The sequence below is a fragment of the Equus przewalskii genome, chromosome 7 (genome assembly GCF_037783145.1).
Source record: "Equus przewalskii isolate Varuska chromosome 7, EquPr2, whole genome shotgun sequence".
NCBI classification, from domain to species: Eukaryota; Metazoa; Chordata; class Mammalia; order Perissodactyla; family Equidae; genus Equus; species Equus przewalskii.
Genome location: NC_091837.1, coordinates 41,915,695 through 41,933,996, shown reverse-complemented (window position 1 = coordinate 41,933,996; position 18,302 = coordinate 41,915,695). Strand labels below are relative to the sequence as shown.

Sequence of the window (18,302 nt, the reverse complement as noted above, 5' to 3'; positions counted from 1 at the left end):
ATTCCACAAGGATGAACCTATGTAGAAATTAATGTTCAAACAAATGTATAGGAAAGTGTCTCAAAAAACCATAGGCTCGGGGCCGGCTGCGTGGCCAAGTGGTTAAGTTAGCACGCTCCGCTGCGGTGGCCCAGGGTTTGGATCCTGGGCGCGGACATGGCACTGCTCTCAGGTCACGTTGAGGCGGCACCCCACATGCCACAACTAGAAGGACCTGCAACTAAGATATACAACTATGTCCGGTGTGGGGGTGGGGGAGTGCGGTGGGGGTGCGCAGTGGGGGAGATAAAGCAGGAAAAAAAAAAAAAAAAGACAACGATTGGCAACAGTTGTTAGCTCAGGTTCCAATCTTTAAAAAAAGAAAAAAACCATAGGCTTCGCTGACCAAAGTACAGGGTTCAAAGTCCTTTCTGTTGTGAGACCCTGGGCAAATCTGAGCCTTCCTTTCACCATCTACAAAATAGGGATTACAATATACTTGTCCTGCGGCTTCACAGGGTTGTTGATAAAATCAAATAACATAATCTGGGTAAAATTGTAAATTGTAAAACAGCATACAGATGTTAAGTGGTAGTGTTAGTGTGGCTTTTTCTAATTTTATCTTTACCTCTAGAACAGTGACTTAGACTTTCTGAGTATAATCAAATTAAAGATCCTCTGTTACTTTGGCTTCTTTCCTTTCTTCCACTGCTGAACGAGGCTCATCTTTCTTTTTGCCTTCAGCTACCATGTTCATTTCTGGGCCACCAAAGAAACGACACCGGGGGTGGTATCCTGGGTCACCTGTCCCCCAACCTGGTTTAGTTGTACCTGTTCCTACAGTTCGCCCTCTTTCAAGAACTGGTAAGATTTCAACAGAAGATGAGTTTTAAGTTTCCTTTAATTAGCATCAGTATCTCCTCCTACTCTTGTTCTTTCCCTGAACATTTGAAGATAAATTTCCTTAACCAACCATTGTGTCCAGTATTATGTAAGGATATTGATAGTAGCTAATATTTGTCCCCATCAAGTCTGCCTTCCCTAAAAGCACATACATCAACACAATAAGTCTTAACTCTCCATCCGGCTTTGTTTTAACCCATAGTATTGATAAGACATTCTTTACATAGGGTATTATGCTACCAACTTACCACCATAGACCACAAATGAACTTGCTTCACCAGTAGTGGTGTTAGATGTGTCCTCCAGTGATCTGGTCCCCTGTGTGACCCATACTTATTATTTCTGGCCTAGATGATTTAGTCTGTGACTAAAATCCTGAAAAACCAACTGGTTCTCCTTTATAATACCCAAGCTGTGGCCATTTGGTGCCTACAGTTAAATGTTCAAATGCTCATCTATCTTTCTGTACCAAGCACAGACAAACATAAATATATTAATTCTAAGACATAGATGGGGTTCTTTAAAAATTTGTTTATTTAAATTTTAAAGACTACATGGAGATGATATCTACACAAAGAATTATGCCAATATGTTACTGTGGTCACCTCTAGGTAGTACTCACTAAAGAAGAGTTTATCCTTCTTCACACTTTTCTGTACTTTTCAAATTTTCTACAATGAGCAGATATGCTTTGATAATCTGGAGGGGAAAGATAAAATACAAAACAGAATCCAAAGAGTGCATGTAGAAAAACAATTTGAAGGAAAAACTACCACAGTGCTAAATAGTGCTTATCTCTAAATGATGTGATAATGGTTGATTTTTTTTCTTTTGTTTTTCTCACTTCTAATTTTATATAATAAACATGAATTACGTCAATAAAAAAATAAATCATTAGACTTCTAAAAGTTCTGTATTAAAAGTGTTAACGCTGCATTGATTTCAATTGTATTTCATTTAGCTTTCAGGTCTAATCCTTCTTGTCAAACAACTTTTTTTCCAGAGTCTCTTTTATCTGCCCCAGTTCCACAGACCCCATTAACTGGAATTTTACAACCTCGACCCATTCCTGCGGGGGAAACTGTAATTGTTCCTGAAAACCTGCTGAGTAACTCAGGAGTTAGACCAGTAATTCTGATAGGTAAGGCAAAGGAATTCCAAGTTGCCTGTGTCCACTGGAATCTAGAAGTGTTTCTCCATTTCCTTGTGTGTGTATTTACTCATGTGTTCATGAATGTATTCATTTATTCCTCTATTGATTCTTTCAGCTTTTATTGGTCAGCTCCTTCGTGCTATACTAAACGTGTGACTAGAAGTTGGGGATAAGGCAAAGTCTTTGTTCCCACAAGGAGCACTCTTTAGTAGGGGAGTCTGTCGTGTAAATAACAATCACAACACTCTGTGATACTGTGAACCTCTTAGCTGTAGAGGTTCACAGCCAAGAACTATAAGAACTCACAAGAGAGGGAGCTTAACTCTGCCTGAAAGGGGTCTGAGAAGACTTCTCAGAGGTGATGTTTCAGCTGGGTTCTGCAGGGTAGGCAGGAGTGGACAAGGTAGGGGAGAGGACATATCAGTCGAAGGGAGCCAAACCATAGAGAAAAGAAACAAGCTGAGCCAGCCACAGTCCCACTCAGGAGAACCAAGAGGTCCCACAGTTGCAGATCTAAACCATGGGGAAGCGTCTGTGAATCAGTATCTTTAAGGAGTTGGAATCTTTCCAAGCTGTTGGTAGAGGTGTAGAAATTTAGGGGTCCCTAGATTCCGGAACTAACTTAATGCCTTTCATACACACATCTAGAGTCCCCTCCTTTGGGAGCTAGCCTGGGCCAGAAGGAGACTGCATACTTCACCTTTGGGACTAAACAGATAGGATGTTGTAGCCCCACTAGGTCTTTACAGTATGTCTATGTGAGGTGTTATCTGCTTCTTCTGGTTGGCTTGAGCCTCCTGACACAGATAGTTTTGCTTCAAGCCCTGTCCTTTATCAGGCTGCCCTATCCACTGTTCCTGTACCTGTAGGCACTGGGAGAATATCAGTTATTTAAATTCCATACAGTCAGGAAGTTCTTCTTGAGCATTTGAGTCGCATGCTTAGTGCAACTGAGCCTTGGAAAGATACGTAGAACGTGGGGCCTTTAAGAAACTCACAGAGGGACTGTCTCTTGGTGAAGACCCCACCAAAACAGGGTATATTTTCAACATATTTTTGTCGTATCTACTTGTAAGATAATTTGAGGCTGTTTACTGACGTTTAGGAAGAGAATATAACAAAAATAACTAAGATAGCAAAAAGTGTAGGAACCTCCAAGGACCTGTTACTGGCAGAATGTTGCTGTTGATCAATGAGTTTAGCTTAAAGAAATTTTAAAGAAAATCTCAGGAACTAAAACATGTTATTGTAGTTTGTTTTCTGATTTCCCATCTGAAAAGAGACTTGATCAGGAATTTTATCAGAAAATATTTTATCATTGCAGTTTTACAGAGGATACCGAGATGTTTTGCAAACTCTCATCAATCCTCTATGGCAGAAATGTAATGTTAACATGTCCTGTCCGTGGGAAACGGGGACAAAATAATTTGAGTATTTTGCTTTCTGTTCATCTGGTTTAATTTAGGGGTAGAGTTTGGAGCATCCGAGTGAATTCCCTAGGATTGATATATTTGAGTGACTTGTTTGGTAGCCATCTCAGAGCACAGGAAACTTTGCTAAGCATCTTTGATCCTAGTTGAGAAGTGTACCTGGTGGCACCTCAAAAAGAAATATTGAACTTTATTGACCTGCTTCTATTGGGGCAGGCTATGGCACTTTACCCTATTTCTATGGAAATGTTGGTGACATTGTTGTGAGTCCTCTGCTGGTGAACTGCTACAAGATTCCACAGTTGGAAAACAAAGATTTGGAACAATTAGGGTTGACTGGCAGCCAACTCCTGAGCGTGGAAAACATGATTCTTCTGACGATACAGTATCTTGTGCGGCTGGGTAAGCTATTTTCAATAATCATTTGATGGTGATGATTTTTATTCTTTTTTGTAACATTTTTCCTTGCTTTCCTCACCTCTCACATTTATCTACCATCTCTTACTTTCCCTCTTCCACTTCTAACATTCTTTGCCTTCAACCCACTCTCTACGACTTTTCCTTTTCCTCTCCTCCATTTCTTTTCTATTCCTTTCTGCCACTTGCTTATTTCTTCCCCCCCCCCACCCCGCCCCCCACCCCCACCCCAGTTTCTCTCAGATCCAGCCTCCCTTGCTCCTCACATTGCTTCTTTGGGTCCTAGAAGAGATAAATTGCCCCACCTAGTGTCCAGTCTCATGATGGTCCTAAGGTCTCCAAAGTAGTTGATGTAGGCAAAAGCTTAAAGGGCTGTGCCATGGGCACCCTCCCCAGGGGAGTCTCGCCAAGCCACTTTTCCGAAAGTGCAATGACCATCTGGAATGTGAATGTAGACATTGCCTTAGACAGTTATTTCCAGTTTTCCACTTAGCCTTTTTATCTGAGTTATCCATTGTCCCCACACCAATCTTTTTCTTCTCCAGCTACAGCTCTTTGATGTAGTCCCATCATGCTTTCCCTCACTGAGGTAGTAACTGTGGATTCCCTGGAAGGCTCTCTAGGCTGTTGGGTAAGGGGGACACATAGGTCATGAACTCTTGACTTCCTCTATTTGACTATCCTCCTGAGCCCACAGTGGGTGTATGCAGGTCCCTTGACAATACTGTAATGGTTCAGCAGCATTTACATTGCAATGTCCTTTATTTTGCAAACTGCAGTAGGCTGTGCAACCTAATTATACATTCACTCTAGGACTTCAAGCCGCTTATTAGGAAAATGTTCAAGATGTAAAATTACATGTCAAAAATATTATTTGCACTCTTGTGAATATTTTTAACGTTTGAAAATACTTTGGTGTTAAATAGTAAAAACACGGGGCTAAACAACATTCGAAAAAACTAAAAGTTTCATTCAGCAGGCCAGATCTAGTCTTTGGAACATCAGCTAGCAATGGTGGCTGTGACTCTCGGTGCCCTGGGAGCCCGAAAGTCCTGCTTTGACACGGGCTTTTGAAACTTGCAAGGCTTCAGATATCTCATGAGCCACTTTTATGATAAACCTAGGGCTTGCTGTTTATGCTTATTAGTGGGTAATAAACTTATAAAACCACCTGTGTCTGCAGCTCGTTTGATGTCGTAATTTTAATTGCTACATGCTGACTTGACTGTGTTCTAAGATCTAAAATCAGCTTCTAGAGGCATCCAGAATCAGTAAAACATAGAGTAATACTATTATAGCAAAGCAAACCAATCAGTGTAGCATTTTTTTCAATCTTAATAGCAATTTAAAATATCAAAGTCCAAGTTAACTAAGTGAACTGATTAAATGGTCAAAACAAAATGTCTTCCCTTAAATTACTAAAAGCTCTTATTTTAAAAAATAGGGGGCCAGCCTGGTGGCATAGTGGTTAAGTTCATGCACTCTGCTTTGGCGGCCCAGAGTTCACAGGTTCAGATCCCGGGCGCGGACCTAGCACTGCTCATCAAGCCATGCTGTGGCGGCGTCCCACATAAAATAGAGGCATATTGGCACCGATGTTAGCAACGATCTTCCTCAAGCAAAAGAGAGGAAGATTGGCAATAGATTTTAGCTCAGGGCCAATCTTACTCACACAAAAAAGAAAGAAAAATCTCTAATTAGACAAAACTCTTCTCTGCTTTACTGGACCAGTTCCCTCCAGAGTTTTACTTGCAACCAATTAATTATGTCTCTCAATGTACAATGTTTTAATCTAAATTTTGTATGTTGTGACATCTCTTTTCTTCAACAACTAGCTCTTTTGGAGTCCGTTAAATTTTTTTTTTGCCTTCAGAGGTTTTGAAGAAGGCCAGCGAGAATATTTTCACATATGCCATAGATTATAGATAAACATTGAAAAAAATAAATCCAAACTTCCAGAAGGACAGGTCTAATACTTGGCTGGCTCAGTCTCCTGGAGGTAACAGAAGGAGAAGAGCAAGACTAGTCAGAAGAAACAGGCCTTTCCACTACAGTCACTTTTTTAAAAAAATAAATTTCTGTTATTTCACAATCTGAAAATCTTTTGAAGTAGATAATGAAATCAGCAAATCCAGAGATTCTTGGAGGGCTCTGAGTTTGTTGAAACCTTGTCTTTTCCTATTAAGGGAGCTCTATCTGAAAAGCCATCAGAACTGCTGCCTGGGCTAAACTGAGTTACTGGAGATCAGCACTTGAAGGAACAAAAATTACTATCATCAAGCTTGCGAAAAATGGAGAAAAGGCTCCTGCAATTTAGCTATAAAGGCTGAGGATGAAGAAATGATGGGAGGTGATTTAAAGCAAGGCGTTTTACTCTGAGAAGTCTCTATCCTCATTTAAACTTTGATCCATTTTCCTTCACCTCTCAATTTCCAACAGTAATTCAGTTAAAACTCTATAAAACTAAGTTTTAAGGCAATGGAGAATGAATGTGTTTGATCATTTTATTTTCCCAGAATGCCTTTATATTTGGAATTAATGCTGCCTAATAGAACGTGTTACGTGGTCGTGGATTGGAGTGGGTCTTACGGACACACCTATTAACCAGGCCTCTGAGCCTTAGGTCGTCTGTGAGAGGCAGGAGGGAACTGCAGACAGTCAGAGCCACACGCTTTTGAGCTGTCGTTTGTTCTGATGGAAGAAAGTGTTAAATAGATGACCACCTTCCCTTCACCTCAGACAGTCAGTACAAATCTATCCACTTTGACATTGCTTCTAAGTGTGTACCTAGTGACCACTAAGCATGATGCTAATTTGAGAAAGCTGAATGAAAATCAGAAGCTTTGACAGCTCCCGGGTGATAGGAAGGCACCCACCTCCCCCTGGCAGATAATTGAGGAGGACACGTGAGACATAAACACAATGTAAGCATGGCCTTTTCCTTGCCCTCTTTCCATGTACAAAAGAGAAAACTGTCTGTGAGGATTTCACTCTCCTACGTCCCTCTGACCTATAACCAATCCGGGAAAAACTGTTTTCTCCAAATACAATAGTTTATTTTTGAAATGTATAATATTTTATCCGATATTCCTTATCCTAAAACATTACTAATCTTTCATTTTCTTACTTTCCCAGAGAAGATGGGCAGGGGTCAGGGAGGCCACTTCGATCCCTGTTGGAGGAAGGAAAGATTTCTGACTCAGTCGAGGTGCCTCCTTCTCATACACAAGCAGAGTCCCTCATCCCTGTGTTCTTCTGCAAGGGGCTGTTAGCCCTGGGTTCTGAGGCTATTGCTTGACCTCAGATCACAGACACTGAGGGGCCTGCATCTGTTTACGGGAGGCTGAGTTTCAAATCTCAAGCCCACACAGCAAAAGAAATGACTGAATGATGGGAGTGAACATAGTCTCCCTGGTTTCTATTTAAACGAAACGTAAGAATCCATTTCCGTCACTTAGATACCACACATCGACTTACTTATTTTGTCCTAAAGGCTGGTTAAGTTTCTAAAGAGAATAAGAGAAACAAAATCCCCCTAATTCCCAGGGCCGCAGGTCACCTGTATAAACTTAGCCATAACCACAGCTGGTGGAGATGACTGAATGCCACACTTAACAACCCAGAATGCTGGAGAATAACTAGGCCATGAGAGCATTCCCTGTCTGGGAAGGTTTGACGCTGCCTGAATATAAATTGGGAGTGAAAAACAATTAAACCTAATTTTCCTGTGGACGGTATTCTCAAAATTAGGTATAGACGCAATAAATTAAAATGTGTTTCAAAGTACCAATGAATAAAATGAGAAATGAGTGAAACCTTAAGTTGATTGTACACCAACAGGTTAGCTTCTTACTTCATTAGTCGTTAACCGTTTCCATGATGCCAAGTTTATAGGTCAGGAAATATGGCACCTTCAGTGACCACCTCCCAAGGCAGACAGTGGAATTGATACTGTCTCTCAGGACTTCCTCTTTTAAGCATATCAAGGTTAGAATGAAGGGAAACAGAAGCCTGCATTTAAAAAAAAACATTGAGGCAGAGAGGGAAGAGAGAAGGTCACTTCACAGTGGGAAATGGTTAGTAGGGGCTCTATAATTGGGGCCCCTACAGAACAAAAGAGCTTATTATTTGCCACTTGGGGGATAGTGGGCTTAGAAGGACGGCACACTGATGTGTGTGTGTGTCTCCTTTCTAGCTGTGATTTTTTTAAAACTCTAGCTGTAATTCTCTTCAATTTAGGTCCTGATCAGATACCTCTCAGAGAAGAATTTGAGCGAATTATGCTGAAAGCTATGCAGGAATTTACTCTGAGAGAGCGAGCCCTACAGATGGGCGCTCAGTGCACACCTGTGTCACCAGGACAACTCCCCTGGCTTGCTAGATTAATTGCCAGCGTATCCCAAGACTTGGTTCACGTGATTGTGACCCAGAACTCTTTGGCAGAGGGCATTTCGGAGACATTGAGGACTCTCAGTGAAATGAGACACTATCAAAGGCTACCAGATTATGTTGTGGCAATTTGTGCATCAAAAATCAGAGGAAATGAATTTTGTGTGGTAGTATTAGGTGAGTAATGCTTTCTGTTGTGTTCTTTTTAATCCATTCCTCCAATCATCTGTCCATTTGAAAACTATTTGAGTGTTTCAGGTGTCCATGTAGTTAATCTCTGGTAAGTGCTCCAACTTGGATTTTTCCTCCTAATTTTAACTTTACCTTTCCTCCTCAGATCAGAATTTTGTACCCCTTAGTTTGGCTGGTGTCCCTGTCAGCTGGTTGTGGGAGCATTATTTCAAAGCATACCCTAGTAACAGATACCCTTGTCTCACGTAACTTCTGTCCTTAAAAGGTTTTGGAAATGTTGCCACATTAACATGTGATAAAGCCATTGCCACAGGTGGCCTAAGCCAGTTAATCAAACTTGCCAGGAACATCACTCATGTATTCACCTCCTCACTGAAGAGGATATTTAATGTTACAACATTGACTCTAAAGAAAAGGTTTAGAAAGCTGGTACATTACAAAATTTATTTTTGTTTCTGGTGCTGATTTTCTATCGGGCACCATCCTGAGTAGCCATTGGGACTACGTTTTGCTTTTCTTCTCTCTAGTAAATAGCTCTCACCTCTTCCTAGCAAAGAGGCCAGATCCTCTCACATTAGCAAAACCTGCCTGTCCATCTCTCTATGATAAGTATCTCTTTCAGAAAGCTTCATCAGAAAGTGTAATAATCAATTTTTTTCATTTTAGTTTGTAAAAACAACAATATGTTTATATTTTTAAGATAGATATTCATAATAACCATGAAAACACAATTTTTAAAGGTTTTTCACATTCTTCTCTAGTCTTTAAGCACGTGCATGGTGTGTTTTTACAGTTACAAACAAGAAGCTATGTCATTTTTTCCCTTGATTACCTAACATTATATTATAAACATTTTCTGTTTAAAATTGTCATTTCAAATTCTGTGTAATTGTCCACCTTTTGATGTGCCATAATTCTCTTAACCAAGTCACTATAGTTAGATACTTCAGTTGTGTCCAGTGTTTGTGATGATAAATCAGATACCGGTGGACATTTGTTCTCTGGTACATCATCTCTTCCTCTGTTCTGCAGGTCAGCATCAGTCCAGGGCTCTGGCGGAGAGCATGCTCACCACAAGTGAGTTTCTGAAAGAAATCAGTTATGAGCTCATTACAGGAAAGGTCAGTTTCCTGGCGTCGCATTTCAAAACCACATCATTAGGTGAGTGGTTGTGGGATTCAGCCACACTGCCAGCCCCAAGCTACGTGATTTTCTGAATTTAAATCTTAGCCTGTCAAGGAGATGAGAGTGACGCTTAAGCTTGCTGGCGACGTTCCTTCATTTGGAATGATTTATCCTGAGTATTTTGTTACTGACACAGCAGGGGGGTCCAGAGGACGGTGCACAGGCACTAGGGTGGGAGACCACAGCTCAGCCACTACTTTGTTCTGTCCTCTTGGGTGAGACTCTGTCTCTCCAGATCTCAATTTTATAATATGTCAAATGGAGATAAGACAGTCCCATTCTGCCCACTGTGAGTATTATGGAGGCCAAGAGAGACACGGATGTGAAAGCATGTCAGTTATAAGCACTATACAAACGAGGGTAGTCTGGCTATGGAGACACTGCTATAGGGATGGCCAAGTGTAAACTTGGACATGAAAAGCTGGTTGACCAACAAATCGTGATGAAAAGCCAGCTCAACTGCCCAACTTGGAGACTGATACAAACATTTCATTCCTTGTAATCTTCTCATCTCTGCTTTATTGGTAATAGGCGATGACCTGGACAAGCTGCTGGAAAAAATGCAACAAAGAAGAGGAGACAGTGTCATTACCCCTTTCGATGGAGACCTTAATGAATGCGTGTCAGTTCAGGAGGCTGCCGCCATGATTCCCACGCAAAACCTGGGTAATGTCGCCTCAGACCACAAATTGGAACTCAGCCCTTAGGACAGACATTATAGAAGCTAAGTCATCCTGAGGTTTTGAGGGCTCTTCTTCAAGTTACAGACTATGACAGGCTTTCCCTCATTATCTACATGATAAATCTGGCTCAGATTAAAAATGTCGTACCATCTGGCCTGGATCAAAGGCCTTGTTCTTAGTAAATGTCTCCTAGAATTAAAATCAAAGTCAAAGACTTTATTTTAAGCAGTCTCTCTCTCGTTTTTTTTTTTCCTTGAAAGATTCTAGGGTCCTTGGTGTGCTTTCCTTAGCTCCACCAGCTGTGCCCAGAGAGCTGTCAGTGCTTGCTGAGGGCTTCAAAGAGTTGCTTAGAAGAGTCTAGACTGCAGCTGTGCAGGGCTCCTGGCTCTCCACTCCCTTCATTTGCTCTCTGACGTGTAAAACACACCTCATCTCAGGGATAGCGAGGCCTTCCTGGCAGATAGAGTAACGATACCCATACATTATCTGCCCTAAAACAAGCTTTCAAGACACGAAGGGGGATGGTGGGACGAGGGGTGAGGAGTTCAATCATTAGATTGGATTCCTTTGGGTTCAGGTTTCTTCCTCAATTCCCTATTTGATAGGGACAACATAGGAAAGGACAGAAAAAAGAACAGGAGAAAGATAGATATGAAACAGATCGGTGTAAGCTGCTGCTGAAAGCCTTTTGGCCTCTGCTTGGTAGGAATGTATCATTTATATATAATTATTGCCTCAGCAATAAAAGTGGCATGGCTTGGCACCAGCTCAGTTATAAAACAAATTCAAATACGAGCAATAAAATTTTTTGACTTCTAGATGTTATTTGATAAGAAAGTGATCATCTAGATGACCTAAAATGTGTTTATACTATTTTGAATTATGAACGAAGTTAGAATTTAAAAATATTCAGAGTACTTACAGATCCCATATACATATCCTTGATTCCCTGTTTATGAAACATTACTTAAAGATATTTTTAGGTTTTCTCAAACTTCAAAATTTGCTAAATTCTACAAAGTTATTCCATCATCTATGTCAGTCTCCACCTGTGTAATCTGTGAAATGAAATAACAACCTATCAGAAGACAGATTTATTTTGATTGGTAATCTTTGTGGGTCAAATTATTTGGGCTACTATTAAAAGTTGTGTAACTGAACGCAGTGGCTTCGTCTCTTGGTGAGTGCAGACCCAAAAAGCAGAAGTAGGTGAAGAAAGGTTTATTACGTGCACAAGCAGTGGAGGATACTGGAGATAGCTTCCAATGCAGTGCTTCCCCAAACAAGAGTTTGAAAGGTCCTTTTATTATTAGTTCAGAGTAGAGTTCATGAATATTCAGTTAAGGAAAAGGTGACAGACTGGGGTTTATTGCCTAACAGCCATGTTCTTTTAAGACGCATGTGTAGCACGTGCACATGCTACTACATATGTGACATGATCTAAAAATGGCTGCTTTGCCCCTCCCACAGGAGGAGAATTTAAGATGTTAATGAAATTATAATGGAAACAATTCACTTTATTTTAGAGCAGTTTGAGGCAGCTAGATCTGGCTTCAGCTGGCTTGCTTGTGGGAACCTTCTGTGGTTAGGCTCTTCCTGAAACTTTGTCTGCAAAACACTCAACAGATGATGTTAGTTTTCATCAAATCATGAGTACCCCTTTCTTTGCCTGGCTCCTTGGTTACAGTAGCAGCTTTGGGCTTTTCTCGTGGGTTCTCTCAGCCAATAGGGAGACCCACCTGTATAAATCCCCACTCACTGTCAGGGTTCCATGGTGGCTGGCTTATCATGACTATGTCTTTGCCTTGACTGCATTGCAGTTTGATTTTAGAAAACATTAATTAGCACATGTTAATGGGGTCCTCATGTGTTCTAGTCAAACTTCTACACGTGTTCCTGATAAAAAGCAGCCCTTTAAAGAAGTATTAAATGTTGCCTGCTCAGGTATTTAGCTGGCTAATCCTGTCTCTTCCGTTGTTTGTGTGTGTGTGCGCTTGCACATATAAGAGAGATTGATTGCTTGGTTATAACTTGTAATAAAAATCTACTGGCATGCTTAGAGTAAGTACTGGGCAATGTTTCTCTAATACGTCACCTACTGAGTGGCCAGCTGGCCATGTCATGAGCCAGGTCTCTTCAGATAGTACAGGCGTCAGCACTGGAGTTGACCTCAACCACCTAGACCTGCCAGGTCACAAGCACTGGCAAAGTCAAGTGGGAAGAAAGGTGAAGGCAGTGTCTCTGTGACCTCCATTATGCAGTCAAAGGGAAGGGAATTTAAAGTCATGTTGCAACTGACTTGCTGGAGAGGAAATGTTTATTGTGGTGCCATCTAGAAAGGTTCAAAGGAACTCAGCATTATTATGTTTACAGCATCGCCTCCTTCCCTGAACTGGGTCTGGGCTCGGGCACTCGACCTGTGCTGATAGTCCTAAAGAAAACTGGAAATTCTTTCTTCCCCTTTCCAGAGATGAGTCCTGGCTTCAGCTGCAAGGGTGTGGTCTGTCCCTGCCATTTCTGGGCAGGCGAGGGGTGTGGAATTTGTGATTTGTGAAACAATCAATTGATTTAAAATAATACATTTGTAAAATTACCACATCCACTCTTGAGCACATCCTTTCAGCCAAGAGTTCAGGAAAACAGGCCAACCTATTAAAACTCAAAAGAGAGTGAAAATAGGAAGTGAGAATTCTTGCGGCCAGAGCATTATTTTACCGTGTGCGTTATATGTCCCCTCATGGATTCATAGTGGCCATCACGGAAGTGAATTAATCTTGTTCTTATGACTTTTTTTATTTTAGATTTAGATAATGAAACCTTCCAAATTTATCAACCACAGCTAACAGTTGCCAGAAAACTCTTATCCCAGGTGTGTGCTATAGCAGACAGCGGCAGCCAGAGCCTGGACCTTGGCCACTTCAGCAAAGTGGACTTCATCATCATAGTCCCAAGATCAGAGGTTCTGGTCCAGCAAACTCTGCAACGGATTCGACAATCGGGTAAGATTGAACTTTCAAAGAGGACCCTACCTAGATCCAGCCTTAGATTCCTTCTGCCTCTTTCTTTTTCTTAATCCAAATGTTTATAGGACACTTTTTTGCAGTAATAAAAATCATAAGAGCATTTTAAATGTTACTTCAAATATGTGTAAGTTTTCCCTCAAAGTACTCTGACCTTTTTCCCTCCTGGGTCAAGAGTCAGTTCATATGCATGCTTGCCTTATACTGTTAAGTCTATGACATAATCGGTGGACTAGAAGCTGGTCACTCATTTATGAAGAGAAATTTTCTCACGGCAAGGATAGCCTTGCATGGGGTGATGGGGTCTATGCCACCTGAACTCCTTCCATGGCTCGGATGTGTCACATTCTTGTGGGTGGCTTCTTAGACATTTAGCACACCACCAGCACATTTTCAACCTAGAAATCAGAACGAGATCCTCCAAGTCAATAATGATAATGCCTCATTAAAAAATACAAAGTTAGAACTTCTCCTAATGGCTTTAAGAGAATGAATATGGAGGAAAGAATAATTTTCTGAGAAAATATAAAAAGGTTGGGAGCAAAAATTTTAGAAGTCTGTGGTAAATAATCCCTTCAAACATAAAATTTTCTTAAAATTAGAAGCAGTAAGGAATTTAGAAAATTGGGACTGCTGAAAATTGCTTGCCTTTTGTAAACTAGATTTGAACAGGAAATTGTAAATGTCAAGTTGTTTCTGAGTACCTTAGCTGGGAGAAACACACATGCAAACACACGTATACACACAGATTTTAGCTGGAGGATGAATCCTTTTGCCACAGTAAAAATTTTTATTTTCAATATATTTAAAAACAAATAGAAAGCAGAAAAATTCAAAAGAGCTTTAAATGCAGTTTATATGTTCCATGCCTATCATACAGTGCTCCTTCAACTTTAGCATACATACAGATCACCTGGAGATCTTGTTAAAATGCAAATTCCTCTTTAGTGGGTCTCGGTGAGCTCCACATTCTGCGTTTCTTTTTTTTTTAATTGAGGTATAATTGACATACAGCATTATAGTGGTTTCAGGTGTACAACATAATGATTCAATATCTGTATGTATTGCAAAATGATCACCACAATAAGTCTAGTTAACACCCATCACCATACACAGTTACAGAATTTTTTTTCTTGTGATGAGGACTTTTAAGATCTACTCTCTTAGTAACTTTTGAATATGCAGTGCAGTATTATTAACTATAGTCACCATGCTGTACAGGACATCCTCATGGGTTATTTTATAGCTGGAAGTTTGTACCTTTTGACCCCCTTCACCAACCACCCACCACCCACCACCAATCTGTTCTCTGTATCTGTGAGTTTGGTTGGTTGGTTGGTTGGTTTTGTTTCTTAGATTCCCTGTATAAGTGAGATAATACAGTAGTTGTCTTTCTCTGTCTGACTTATTTCAGATTCTGCATTTCTAACAAGCTCCCAGGGCATGCTAGTGCTGCTGGTCAGAGGACCATACTTTGAGTAGCTCAGCTATCTGGGAAATCTTTCACTGTTAGTTCCGTGAGCCAAATGAGCTAACAATAGATTTTTCCCCCCTTTAACATCTCTTAGTGGCTGTGACTGACACTTGTAAAGCCTTCTGGGGGCCCAAGCGCCTGGTTAACAGTGCAATCGTCTTTTCGGCCTCTAAAATTCTGAGTGACAAGTTCCAAAATGACCTGTTGGAAATACTGAGTTATAGGTGTTTAGCTAGAGAGGGTCAAATGCCTTCTCTCTTAGCTTTCCCAGAAACCAGAGTGAGTTCTAGGCTCCCTCAGCTGCTGGCCATTTCTGCATTTTCTTTCTGCCCCTCTCCATTGTGGGAAATGGATGGGCTTCAGTTGCCACGAGTATTAACAAGATTTTTTATTTCTTATGGGTTTTCCACTTTCATACCGTGGAGGGAGTGCCTTCTGTTATAGGTGTTTTACTTGTACCAATTGGCATTCGTGGCCTTCCTGAGTCTGTGATCTGATATCCCAAATCGAGCTTGAGCAAACACATCATAGCACCTGTTTCAAGTGGTGAAATCATCCATGGTCAGCGGTTATGCAGAGCCTTTTCCTGAAATAACCTCTTGATGACCTCTTCTTTCACCTTTCTTAATAAATATAAGACCCTAAATAAAACCTTGCATTTTTGATAAATGAAAAAATTTGTATAGGTCCTTCATTTTCCCATCTCAACAGCCTCAGATTTTTCCACAGGGAGTATTTTAAGATTATCACTCCTCAGAAAGGTACCAGAATTTGACATAAGGTTGGAATCCAAAAAAATCAATGTTATGAGCAGATTTGGAAATTCAAGGCGAAGCATATTTTAAACATTATTCACATCTGGCTTTGGCATACGCATTGAAGTTTTGCGGCAAAAACAATCACTTCTGTATATTTAAAAATAATTGCATTCATTTTCATTATAGAAAAAGCATAGTTACGGTATTCTTTATTTTAAAAAATAAAAGAAAGTAGGAAAATTTAAACATTTATAATCCCACCCTTCAAGGATAACCACTGTTAAAATCTGGGTGTTAACAAATGACTTAATACCTAGTGTTCCGGTCTCTGTTTTCTCCCTGTGCCTGTTTTTTTCACTTGAAATTATAGTGTGCACTTTTTCCAAGTCATTAAAGCCTGTAAGCATCGTTCTTAATGAATGTATAGTATTCCACATCATAACGACACCAAAATGTATTTGTTTTGACATTTAAATACTTCATATTCTTGGAACACATAACAATTGATAATAGAACAGGAAAGACCATGTTAAAGTGTAAAGAGAAAGTGTCCAGAGCAGAGTAAATAGCAGGAGATTATCCACTAAAAGAAATCTTAACGATCATAGCTTTGAAAACAGAAAGGATTCTCAAGAAATCATCTGATTCAATTTCCTCATATTTCACCATGTGAATCAAGGAGAGCTTCATTGGCCTAAGGTCACAGAGGGTAGTACCTTGTGGACGAGGGCCATGTTTTCCTCTCTGTGTGCCTAGCGCCTCATTTGGTGCCCTTCTCAGGCCTGGCACCAGTAAGTGTTCAACTACTGTTTGAACAGAGGGCTGGAGGGAGGGAAGGGACAGACAGAGGGAGAAACAGTGTCCAAGTGCTCTGCTTTCTGGTGCCATTTGCCTTTCCCTAAAGGAAGCATTTCAGGAGCCAGCCTCCCAGGAAAAGCCCCAGGCAGGGAGACACGGCCAGGGCATGCAGAAAGGGCACATCCTTGGCAGCCCACACGTGGCTGAAAGAAAAAAGTGAAAATAGAAACCATCATGTTGTTGCAGACCCAGCACAAAGGCAAAGCATTTGATACCTCAACTCACATTCTAATTAAGGAAGAGAGGCAGGGAGGAAAAGAAAACATCACGGAAAGAATTTGAAGGTGAAAAAAGAAATGAAATGGGTTAAACAGTTTTAAGTTTGCCCCAGATGGGCTTGTAACTTGATCAGTGGAGAAGCAGCATAAAGAATTTTTAGACCACAGGAAATACTTTTGTTTTAGCGTCATTTAAAAAAATATGACATTGTGGCATAATTGTTCCAATTAAGGAGACCTCAAATTCTGTAAATTAGAATCCTAGAGTATCGGTGTAATCAAAATGCAAGCTACTTTCAATTCAAGGTAGGTGGGATGAAAACAAGAAGTATTTGTGACTGCTCATATTTTCCTGCTTTTCGAATGGTGTCTGTGGGAGCCCCAGTGAACGGGAGCAGATCTGGCAGTATCCAGTCAAGGAAATTTTATCATGCTCAGTGGAATGACACAAATGTGATGCCTCCACACATGCCTGATTATAAAAGAAACAGAAGTTTTCATCTGGTAATATGTAGATAGGTTATTCTATTTAAATGGACATAAGGAAATTTTAAGGAGGTGGTAGAGATTAGGAGGGGAAGTGAAGAGCGGAGGAAGCCATTTTCACTTTCTAAAATATATTTTCTTGGTCTCATCAACCTTATACCTCCTTGTCAGTCACCTAAAACTTAAGCAGAAAAAACAGTATTTATTGGGCAGTGACAAAGGCAGCAAGGAATGGGGTTCCAGGGAAGAAAGTAGTTCTAGGAAACCATTCTGTCCTGAGGTAGAATAGGGAAACGCCAGAGATTCCTTTGTACAAATATAACAAATACCTAAAGTTAGCATTCTTAAAGTCAATTTCCAACTACGGAGTTAGCTGCCCAGTGCCCACCCCTGGTTTATAAATGTTGGCACCTGGCTCACAGTCTTTGCCTCCCAACACGCCATCATCCAGAGGTACTTCGTATCCAGGTGGAGGACCCAGCCAATATCCTAGTTTCTCAGTACCTTAAGCTGCTCATCATCAAACACCTTTACCCCTGCTCCTTCACAACCACCTGCTCCCCAGTCATATCCCAGACTCTGCTGGATCCTGGAATCATCTCCAGATATCCCCAGTGTCAGACCATAGTTTCCTCTCCTATATACTCACAGTGTTGGACACTGTGGGGAAAAAAATCAATCTTTCCAATTGATGCAATCATATATTCTTTTTTGGTTCTTTAGTTGGACCTCTCTCCCATTTTCCATAGTGGCTGACTACTACAGACTCTATTTCACTCAAATTTCTGACCTCATCTTTCTCTCTTAGCAAATGACCGTGCCACCTACTTCTCCCTTCCTCTGCCCCCAAAAGAAGAAAACTTCAGATAAAAACATCTTGATTCCAAATCTAGAAACCTAAGTGTACGCACACCTCTCTCTTCGCCTTCCCTCCTGATCAGTGACAGAGCTGCCCTCCTCTATTTAAGCCCATTCTCCCCCCTTGCTCCAGGTGCCATCCTCTCCTCATTCTCCTGGACCTCACACTATTGATTATCTCTTCTCTCATTGCCACTTTCAACTTCTTTCTCTCCTGGGGCTCATTCCATCCATTTAAACCTGCCTCACTCTCTCAAAGACAAAATAAGCCTCTGTTAATCTTACGTAACCCTCCTCTG

At 40.8% G+C, this 18,302-nt stretch overlaps 1 protein-coding gene across 15 annotated transcripts in view; it reads left to right on the top strand.

The window, feature by feature from the left end:
• Nucleotides 1-18,302, top strand: part of GREB1L (GREB1 like retinoic acid receptor coactivator) — a 243,667-nt gene that overhangs the window by 170,195 nt on the left and 55,170 nt on the right. For all 15 annotated transcript variants that reach the window (XR_011542603.1, XM_070629709.1, XM_070629713.1 and 12 more), the window contains 7 exons: nucleotides 724-843; nucleotides 1,886-2,023; nucleotides 3,682-3,867; nucleotides 8,122-8,448; nucleotides 9,496-9,624; nucleotides 10,180-10,314; nucleotides 13,133-13,330. Coding sequence is in view for 14 of the 15 variants with exons in the window: in XM_070629709.1 (XP_070485810.1) it covers nucleotides 724-843; nucleotides 1,886-2,023; nucleotides 3,682-3,867; nucleotides 8,122-8,448; nucleotides 9,496-9,624; nucleotides 10,180-10,314; nucleotides 13,133-13,330 (1,233 nt within the window). In the remaining variant the exon portion in view is untranslated. The remainder of the gene's footprint in view (nucleotides 1-723; nucleotides 844-1,885; nucleotides 2,024-3,681; nucleotides 3,868-8,121; nucleotides 8,449-9,495; nucleotides 9,625-10,179; nucleotides 10,315-13,132; nucleotides 13,331-18,302) is intronic.